Consider the following 11105-nt stretch of genomic DNA (forward strand, 5'->3'; position numbering starts at 1 on the left):
CTGACTTCCAACTATGATCCTCATATCTCAGCCTCTTGAGTACCTAGGATTACAGGCAAGAGTCACCGCCGCATGCTGAGGCTAGTTTTTAACCTCAAATCTCAGTCTTCTGAGTAGCTAAAAATTACAGGCATGAGCCACCAGTGCCTGGCTAAATCTGTAGCTTTGTTTGTTTTACAGACTATGACAAGGCAAAATGAGTTATGAACTCAGGGCTTGGGCACTGTCCTTGAGCCTCTCTGTGCTCAAAGCTAGCACTCTACCACTTGAGCCCACAAAGCCACTTCTGGCTTTTTCTGTGTATGTGGTACTGAGGAATTCAACCCAGGGCTTCATACACGCTACCTCTAAGCCACATTCTCAGCCCAGAGCCATATATTCTTTAAGGATTGTTCCATGATGAGGGGAAAAGGGGGGGGAGGGAAAGTGGGAGAAAAATGAGGGAGGACGTAACAAGTTCGACAAGAAATGTACTTACTACCTTACTTATGTAACCGTAACTCCTCTGTACATCACCTTGACAATAAAAATTAAAAAAAAAAGAGATTGTTCCATGGTTCTACCAAAAACGATATATGGATATCCCACACTACTATTTCAGAAATCAAATGAGGCAGGAAAGTAAGATTGAAGTCTTGGGTTAGGTCCTTAGAAGTTTATGATACCATAGATGGTGTAGGATTCAATTCCTCCCAGGATCTTTGTTCATCTTTTCTTCTCACCTTTTGCTCCTCTGCCCTTGACCTTCTTTTTGGTGAGAAGCTGTTATATAATATTTAATTGCCTGGGTGTCAGGGGAATGTACATTTGAATCCTCTGCCACTTAATGATTGTGATCTGGGCAGATATCTCAAATCCCTGCCTCAGTTTCCTTGTCTATAAAATAAATTTATCTTACGTAATGCTACCATAAAAGTTACATACATTAGATCCTTGGTATCCATTGGTATATGGTTCTAAGGAGAGCACCACTGAGAAAAACCCACAAATACCCTGGCTACAGAATTCAGTAGGCTAAAAATACTGTTTACATATGCTGTGTGGACAGGGGGTATGATCATCCAGCACTTGAAGCCTCATGGAATAGGCTACTTTACTGCCACAAAATTACTATTTTATATAACAAAAATCCAAATAACAAAATCTAGATTTTTATGCTTTTTATCTCAACTACTGCAGATGCTTGATATGTGTGTGTGTGTGTGTGTGTGTGTGTGTGTGTGGGCACGCACACACACACACATATATATATTCACCCCATAACACCCCCCAACAGCACTGAGGACATTCTGCCTTTCAACAAATCTAAAATTTTCACTCTGTCACTTCAATTAGGCACATTAGAATTTGCTTGATTTTTTAGGTACCATTTGCTTTTGGGAAGGCATATTTTCACAAGATTAAGGGCAGGAAAACACTCAGCAGATCACGCAATGATTGAGAAACACAGCTGACAATTATGGAGAACACATCAACTAAACTGGTAATGCATGCAAGGAAATTCAAATCTTTGGTTTTGGAAATGTCTTCTTCTTCTTCATTTATTATCTTTTTTTGACCCTATTAAGTCAAACCACATGTGATAAATCCTCGTACAAGATACTTGATATAAAGTAAAGATACAAGAGATTTGTTATCATTTTTCTTTATATTATGATGACACTGATGTTTACATTTCTGCCTGCAACACACTGATTTTAACATGGAATTCTGTGATCTTTTACCCAATTGGCTCACCTTTTTTCTGTTTATGTTGCATGAAAACCCATCAGAATCATAAATCTTCACTTCTGCATATTTTCATTGTCACAGGACTTGGCTTTGCTTGTGCCATAAATTTATCAAGCTAGATGGCACAAGGTATAAGACCCAAATGGGCAGGCAAAATTTTCCCATCAACTTGAAATACAAATATTATTATAGCTAATAACATTTTTAAATGCTGGAATTCAAAACATTCAGGAATAACAGATAACTAAGTCACTAGGGGAATATTTATTTCCTTGTTGTAAACTGAAGAATTAGAAGAATAAAGTTGGAAGAGGGAGGTCTTAGATTCCTTGTAAAGTTCTTGTGCATTTTAAAGTTTCAATAGCCTTGCCACAGGTTTGTGTCATGCCTATATACTAAAAGCTCTTGAAGGTAAATTGATTGATATTCAGAATAATATTTCATAAGTTATCTGTAAGTCTTACCTTGATTCTATAATAATCAATGAAAATGAGCTAAGAAGGTAGGGAGGTTAATGGTGAGAATATCTTAGTTTCTTCTAAATTCAATTTTGAAGGACAGTTACCAATTATGTGATAGTTTTGAGCTCAGATGTTGGAGTGGTGAGGTTTAGAGTCTGTACTAGGGTTTGTCAGACTGTTCATACATGTTCATACCAGCCACACTGGTACCCTCAGCTGTGAGCCCCCTGGAAGTCTTATGTGAGTTCCTACCACCATTGGACTAATTAGTAAAAGGGAAAGTTGAGGAACAGGTGGTGAGATCTTTGATAACAGCAACTGCCTTAGTCATTGTGTTTATTGTCATTTGACTGGGTGTGACTATTACTGGCAGACATAGCAAATGTCTCTGGATCTGAAAGTCTTGGGTTTCTGTTAAGCAGATTGAGAGTCCTGTCTAGGAAAAGCTGGAAGTGTTCTGGAACACATACGTAAGACATGGTTTGAACCACAAAGTCCAACAGTGATATTGGGAATTGTTAGTCTTTTTTCAGGTAACATAGACACCTTGGGTGATTCTGGAAACTGAGACCTTAAGATTTCCTCAGGAGGTATGGGAATGGTGTCAAAGGGCCTTCTTAGCTAGTGTTCACATACACGGTAGTAAGGTTGAAGCCAAGCCCAGGTCCCAATGTGGGACAGTGTCTCCTTTTACCAAATGTAGCCAATTGGATTCTACAGAGGTAGAAGCACTGACTTTGCATTTCATATTTCAGGATACAGTGAAAGGAAAAAAAAAAAGAAAAACAACGAAGAAGGAATGGATCCACAAAAGCACAAGGTAAGTCAGCTAACAGTTAATTAGATGTCTGAAGGAAGAGAGGCTGGTTGCTTTGCAGGATGGTTTACTGGCTGAGAAGTCAAGGATCCTGGCAGGTTGAGAATGAGGAAATTTGTTCATTTTTCCTTCACTGCAATGAATCATGCCTCCAGTGACAATTTTCTGTATTTGTGTAGAGTCATGCTTTACTAGGTTCTTTCTGAATTATTGCTTGTCATTTCGGGACCCTTAGCCATTTGGAGGTTGTCAACATGAAGTCAGATGTGAGCTGGGGAGGTAGAACATTCTGTTCTGTAGGAAGCAGTTGGTTTTACCTGCCACACAGGGACGTCCTGCTCCAAAAACCATATCCGTGCCACATGCCAGAGGGTAATGCAGTCTTTGTGAGCAGGCCCTGGCCAGGGGCCCAACAGACTGGCAGCTAGAGATGGATTCAGCATCATTGTCTTCTGTCCTTCAGCAAGACAGAATCTTTAGGAAAGCTTTGCGGAACTCCACATTGAAGGTGGTATAAATCACAGGATTGAGGGCGCTGTTCATATAGCCTAGCCATGTTGTGGCTCTGTAAAGCTCTGGGGACACGTGGCATGCTTGACAGTGGGTATTAAGAACATGGGTCAAGAAGAAAGGTAGCCAGCAGACAATGAAGGCCCCTGGGTTACAAAGGAAGAGAAAAACTGGGTAAGGAGTTTTGTTACCCCTTTGGTTACACCATGCAAACAGCTTACAGTTGTCTAGGCTGGAAGTTTTATATTACATCTACTTTTTCCAGTGACCTTAGGAAGTAGGTGTCATTATGCACATCTTTTCTCTTAGAAAATGACATGCTAATATCTTTACTTCAGGCCTTTGTTACAGAGCCAATGTTTGAGTTTGGACTTTAGGTAACTATGTACCAATATTTTCTCCTGCATTCAATTAAATTTATTTTGAATTTTCCTACTCAAGACATGATCTCTGTTTGGGTAGGGAGGAAGACCTTAAATATAGTACCTATTGTTGAGGGATGACATCTAAGTGTGCTAATAAAGCCCCTAGCATATGAAAATATTTGGGCTTACCAATAATATTGAATGAAATGAATTGCCTTTATTAGTGCTATATGGCACCTATGACATGGAGTTTCAATTTTTCTAAGTGAAGTTTATCTTTTCCTACTAAGAAATTAGTAGAAGAACTTCTATTGCATACAAAATAGGACATTTGGTAAACACAAGAAAGTAGAAAGAGAAAAGTAACCACCTATCACTAAACCACTTTTGACTCCTTGGTGAATTTCTTTTTAGTCTTCCCCCCCTTCCCCCGTAATTAAAATAACCTAGATGTTATTATGCCATATGACAGTATTGTTATGTATCCTTATTTTTTTCACTTAATATTTTAAGGTAAGTAAAAGATGTATTAAATAATCATGTACTAGAAAATTTTGTTAAAGCAGTAGCATTTGATTTATACATTATACTTCTATATGATTCTATAATCCTATATACATTGTAATTCTATAAGATGCAGTTCAATTAGGAGTCTTAGGAAGCATCACAAATTTCATGTCACTATTTTGGATTTCTACTAGTGTTAAAATGTATATAGTAATCCTTTTCAATTATACTATACATGTTTTATAAATATGAGAGTCATTGCAATTTTCATTTCTGTCAAACGTGGCTACTCTAGAACCTGCCACAAGCTCCAGGTGAACGTGATGCAACCCAACCCAGCTCATGCAAGCTCACTTACCAAGCACAATGGCCACCATCTGGGTTGCCTTCTTCTCCCGAAGCGGGACCCCTCGAGGGTTCAAGGGAGCCAGCTTCAGAGATGTTGATAACCTGCCATTGCTGAGCTTTCGTACCTCTAAGCTGAGCTTAGGTGCCAAGGTGGGGCTCAGGGAGTTCTGCACCCTCTCCTCTCTTTTCCGTTCTTCTCCTTCTTGGAAGCTGGGCCGTCTCAAAGCAGTATCCTGACAGATGCTATAGTAACGCTTCAGCTCCATATGTGCCCGGCCAGGAGACAGAGGCTACAAGGGTGATAAGAGAAGGTCCTGACATTTCTGGGGATATTGTTTGTCTTCTGTATGTCCCTGAAAGGGAAAGAAACTGCAAAGAAGGAAGAGGAGAACATTGCTGTATAAAATCTACAGAGGGCAAGGGGTAAGACCATGGCAAGTTATGGGAATGAAATCTGCTCCTGACTTTATAACTCACAAGTATTTGCTACACGCAGGACAGTCAATCATTGCAACAATATCTTGAAGAGGGCAGTGAAGGATAGTAGCCTGGCCTTTCTGAGTTAGACTGACCTGACTATAGACAGGAACATAGATAATGACAGCATTGGGATGTAGGTGGCAAAATCTGGAGTGCCAGTCCATGAAACTCTACACAGCAAATGATTCCATTTCTTCAAAAAGAAATAGTGATGACAACAACAATGCTTGAGTGTCACAAGGGTATGGGCTTTATTTGAATTTGTATTCAGATCAACCAATCATAAAATATTGGTGAGACAATTTTGGAAATTTAAACATTGATTAGATATTCAGTGATCATAGTGAATTCTTATTTCCAGTGTGATTTGGCATTGAGATTACTCTTTATAAAACTTTTCAAGGGCTGGGAATTTGGCTCAGTGGTAGAGCGCTTGCCTTGCATGTATGAGGCCCTGAGTTCGATTCCTCAGCACCACATAAGCAAAAAGAAAAAAAGCTGGAAGTGGTGCTGTGTCTCAAGTGGTAGAGCGTTAGCCTTGAGCTGAAGAGCTGAGGGACAGTGCACAGGTCCAGAGTTCAGGCCCCATGACCGGACCTCCCTCCCCCCCAAAAAAGTTTTCAAATCTTTGATGATCTTATAGAAATATTTTCAGTTGAAAAGGCTATATTTGGGATTTGTTTCTTAACAGATTAGTGTGTGTGTGTGTGTGTGTGTGTGTGTGTGTGAATATAAGAAAGGAGTATCAATGAAATAAGATGGGTCAAAAGTTAATAATTGCTGAAACAAACTGATAACAACTGTTATATTTGGTATTCTCTTTACATTTGAAATTTTCTTTGACATAAAGTTATGAAGAGAAAGACAAACTCAAGTTGTTTGTCTCAGCTTTCCTCCTTAGTGGACATAATCTCTCAGCAAGGTGACTTAATATCTCTTCATCTCATTTGCAAAGCAGAAAAACAGAAAAGCAAAACCAATCAGCCAAACAAACACCTTGGGGAAATGGGTTTCTAAGAATAGAAGAAGGAAGGTGAATTTTTCTGGAATAGGGCTGGCGAAGGAACAGCCAAATGTATGTCCAACATCTGAACTTCTTTCTGTGTTCAAAGGATAAAAGCCCTAAGAGCCAGCTGTTCATTCTGTATTCTTTTCTGTTTCTCCAGGAGTGAAGTTCTGCTATATGAATCAAGTCTAAGGTATTGGAGATTCACACCTGAGACTTCAAACCAGAACTAGTGAAGTGGGGAGACTTCAGACTTGATTTACCAATGGTGACTTTCAGTGTCCAGGTTCCTAGGTCTTCTAACTAAATAATTCCTGGGGCATGAACAACCTCTGGAGCTGATCTTCAGCCTTCTCACTAAGTCTGTTAGCTACCTGGCTAGCTTTTCTTGTCTACTCAAGTCAGTTGGTGTCAACACCCAAACACCTTGCTTCTTTTTCCCTAGTTCAAGAAATCTTGATTTCCTTATATACAATGTCAGAGTACCGTATTCTCTAAACACGGTGGAAGGAATAAGCAAATCCAAAACCTCATCAAGATGAACTAGTGTTTTAATAAACTGTGTGCAACAGAGTTATTCTTCAGAATTCTAAAGGAATATGTTTTGAAAAAAATTGGCTTTCATTTTGATGAGATTCCTAATAATTAATATAAGCATATTATGTTTTGACAATTTATAACCAAGATCATGTTTATGATTAATGTGGTACTTATTGATCCTCTAAAAAATGACAATATTTAGCTCCTGATGAGTTATTTCTGAAACTAAAGGATAATTTCAGTTATTTTTAAAACTGGGAATAAATTCCATTTCACTGGGGAACATTGTGCTTCTACTTTGTACTTGTAGATAGTCCTACAGGAGGAATTTGATTCTTGTGTACATTGTTCAGTTCGTTCTGTATATCCTTGTCCCTGCCTCTAGGACTGACATGAGAAGCAGGTTCCTGTGCCACTGGCTGGCAGAGACCTCCCTTCCCAGATGGCAGGATGGAACCCAACGCTTCATACTCCTGGCAATGCAGCAGCTGGCTCACAAATCCCTCCTTTTTAGTCAACACTTTTCCTTTGGCCTTGAAGCCTCCTGAGACCTTGATCTGCCACTGGGAAAATTTAAGCTGCTTATCTATCTTTCATCATTTACAAAAAGGGCCTCTAATTACTACATCAAGCCTAGGTACAAAAAGTGGTTAATTAATTATACAGAGACTGGACAAGACTCAGATTCTCATCATTGTGGGCTTGTGAAGTTTAACTCCCAATGCAGTACTCAGGGAGATGAATATTGGTCTTTATATTTAACTTCTTCAGGCTCTATTCAATGCTCTGCTATCTGGAGGTTGTCAGGACTGGCTTAAATTGGAAAGGTAAGGGTTAGAACGACCATGAATCATCCTGTTTGCCCCCACACTGACTGGCAAAAAGGACATTTGAAAGTCTGCTTTATCCATTTATATCTTTTGGTGTTACCTATGTGTGTTTCATTGATGTCTCATTCCCTCTCTTGCAGTGGCTCTGAATAGCTCCTCATACCATATCTGAGAATCATTGGCCTCAGTTACTGGAATCTAGGCCAACAGTCATAGGCCCTGTGAATACCATTTGATGAGTCCTATTCTGAAGCTTTATGGCAGATCCTGTCATCTATTAAAATGTAAGTGTGGGATTAAGGCTAAATTCTATTTGGGAACAGGAATAAAATCAAGGTATGACTGAATTCTAGGGAAAGGTCTCATATTGCTTTCCTATGATCCAAGACATGGTCTACTTACCATTTGTCCTGTAGCATCTGATGGAAATCGAGCCCTTATTGAAAACTGCCGAATGGGGTGCAGCCTCAGACAGGAAGACTAGGGTAGGTTGAAGAAGAAACAGTTGTGAGCTAAGTTCCACATTGCTGAGGTGTATCGCTTGTAACCATGTAGCCTACATAACATACTTTGAATGCCTTGTGTTCCAATACTGGCCTTGGGTACTGGCCACCTCAGTTTATGAGAATCATCCATCTTGTTCTACTCAAGCACTGAAACTTCAACTTTGAGAGTCTTCCCTTCACTTAGTTCATCAGAGATTGATCTAGACATCCTAACTGGTTCTATCTTAAAGATTAAACTCAGTTCTTACTCTGTCTTACCTTTTCCTAAGCAAATTGGATTTGTTGTTCTTATCTTCACAGCACTTCATATTTGGGTGCTTAATTGTCTGTACTTCACATGTGGCACACATTCCCCCACTCCCCGCCCCCCTCAGAGCCATGTGCAGTAGCTCTACTTGTAATTCCAGTTACTCAGAGGGCCAAGATTAGAAGGATAATTTTTTTTTTCTAAACGAAACCAGGCAAAAAATGTTCACGAGACTATTTCAATGAAAGTGTGCAGTGATGTATACCTGTCATCTTAGTTACTGTCTAAACGGTAAAATAGGAATATTGTAGTCCAGGCCTGGGTATGGGCATAAAGCCAGACTTTATCTCAAAATAACCAGAGCAAACTAGGGAGGAGTAGTGTTAATATAGTTGGGGAGGCAGGGAGAATGATAGCAGGAGTGACAATGATCAAGATGCATTGTACTCATAATTGAAATGTTGAGTTGAAGTCCTGTTGAACAACTATGTAAAAATAATTTAAAAATTTTTTAAAAAAGGAAAATAACAAGTGCAAAAAAACCCCATTGGGCGTGTGGCTCGGTGTCTAGAGCAAGCAAGAACCCTGAGTCCAAATCCCAACTACTCTCCACCCCTTTCCCCCCGAAAAACTCCTACCCCCAAACCAAAAGTATTCCTTCAGTTAGGAACTGTTCATAGATTTTGGGTGAAGGTAGGCTTTATTTTCTGTCAGTATTACAAGCTCCATGAAGGCAGAGTCTGTGTAATTTTCCCAGATTCCCTTTACTAGTAGATTACAAGTAGTCCCTATTTATCCATTTATGGTGCTAAGCATAAGACAAGCAAGCTCCAAAGTTCTAATAATTGGAAGCTCAGTACTGAGCAATACCCTGCCTTTTCAGATCCCAGAGAGATCCATCTCTTTCTACCAATCACAAAGAGGAGAAAAAAAAAGCTTCAGTGCATGCATGCTAATGATTCTTGGGATGAGTAGTTTGGACAGAAACTTGAGGAAGGTGGGGGACTCCACCAACAGTTCAAAGTACAACTTGAACTGATTAAAAACCTCAACTAAGCAAATCACACAAAACCTCAAAACTTGTGGGACATCTGAATTGCTGGTCATTTGGAGTAAATGAAAGGCTCGGAAAGGAAGTAGAATCATCTAGAGACTGTCCTCTCGTCTTGCCCAGTGAGTTCTAGGAAGACTAAATGCACTCTTGAGATGTGATTTACTACCTTCAAAGCATAGGTAATACCAGCAGATTAGAAGGTGGATTAAAGCTATATCTTCTGAGTGGTACACGGACACAATCAGCCCCTGTGGCTGCAAACAAGGTTGGCTGGACAGAAGGCTAGGAAGTCCAGGGGTTGGTGCCAGCTTTCCTCTGCCCCTTCCAGGTGCTTACCTGCTGTTGGAAGCCAGGTCGGACACTGATGCATTGACTGTTCTGTCTCGTGAGGATCCGTTTTCTTCTCCTTTGTCTCAGCACCACATAGATCCTGGCATAGACGAGGACAGTCACCCCAAAGGGCACATAGAAGGACACTACTGACGAGTAGATGACAAAATCAGGGTTGGAGATGGAGCAGATGCTGGGGTCCCCTGTGGGTGAGAGATGGGGAGAAGGCAACACAGTTTGCTAAGGATTGGGCCTCTGTGGGGAGCCCTGAGTCTACACTTCCTCCACCTTTTCATGATGGGGAGGGTGGGACAGAACACGTAGTCTCACATGCCTATGAAAAAAGCTCAAGGGCAGGAAGCCAATTCATCGTTGTGTTACTTACGGTTCATTGACCAATAATTATATGCCAGACATTGCTGCGCACTGGGGCTGCGAGATGAATTAGACACTGTGTCTGCCTTTGTGAGCAAACTATTTGGATAAGCAATGATCTCTCTGTGTGGCACGGTCAGTGTCACGTGGAGTACTGCAGCCCGGGAGGCTGGGGAGGGTCCCTGAGCAGGTGAGCAGAAGCCCAAGAAGGGATGTTCCAGAAAAGGGCCTGCTGGTATGGAGGCAGGAAGAGAAGATGGCTTCTTTTAACCCAGGACTTGGGGTAGGTGATGGCTGAATAGAAGACAGGCATTTGCTTTTGCAGGAAATCCCAGCACTTGGCCAGGGAAGAATGGAAAGAGAACTGGTTAAGATATGGTCACAGAGGAAAATGTGAATTCTGAAGAATCCTCATCACTGTTCTATGTGACTCCTGCCACCCTGTAAGATGTCCCAATGGCTTGGTCTTCACTAGCAAGGGTAGAGATTCCCCCAGTGCACAAGAAGGGACCAGAAACTTGCCCCTCTTGAAAACAAAAAGGGAAGTAAGCTAATAACTACTAGACCACAGGTCATGGGCTCTTTATGTATTATATTTCACAATTGTTACATCAACAGTACATTAGGCAGATTCCATGACTGTTTGTATTCTCAGATGAGCAGACTAAAGCACAGAGAGATTCAAAGCCACACAGACTGAAAAAGAGATCTCTCTTGCTAGTCGTACCTACATACTTCCTAGCCTGACATTAAAATTTTACAGATGGAATACTATGGGTTTTTGTTTGTTTGTTTGTTCTTTTGCTTTTCCTGTGACTTGAACTTAGGGCCTGGGCACTGTCCCTGAGCTGCTGCTGCTGCTGCTTCCTCCTCCACCTCCTCCTCTTCTTCTTCTTCTTCTTCCTTCTTCTTCTTCTTCTTCTTCTTCTTCTTCTTCTTCTTCTTCTTCTTCTTCTTCTTCTTCTTCTTCTTCTTCTTCTTCTTCTTCTTCTTCTTCT

At 40.6% G+C, this 11105-nt stretch overlaps 1 protein-coding gene across 2 annotated transcripts in view; it reads right to left on the reverse strand.

Annotated features, from left to right (window-relative positions):
- Positions 1-3464: 3464 nt before the first annotated feature.
- Positions 3465-11105, reverse strand: part of Drd3 (dopamine receptor D3) — a 48754-nt gene continuing 41113 nt past the window's right edge. The window contains exons 4-7 of one of the 2 annotated variants that reach the window (XM_013028531.1): positions 9739-9935; positions 4897-5029; positions 4750-4800; positions 3469-3665 (exon numbers count right to left, since the gene is read on the reverse strand). In XM_013028531.1, the coding sequence (XP_012883985.1) occupies positions 3469-3665; positions 4750-4800; positions 4897-5029; positions 9739-9935 (578 nt within the window). Of the gene's footprint in view, positions 3666-4749; positions 5030-9738; positions 9936-11105 lie in introns of both variants that reach the window. The other variant, XM_013028530.1, reaches the window with a different exon arrangement.

Source organism: Dipodomys ordii, unplaced genomic scaffold (genome assembly GCF_000151885.1).
Source record: "Dipodomys ordii isolate 6190 unplaced genomic scaffold, Dord_2.0 Scaffold111, whole genome shotgun sequence".
NCBI lineage: Eukaryota > Metazoa > Chordata > Mammalia > Rodentia > Heteromyidae > Dipodomys > Dipodomys ordii.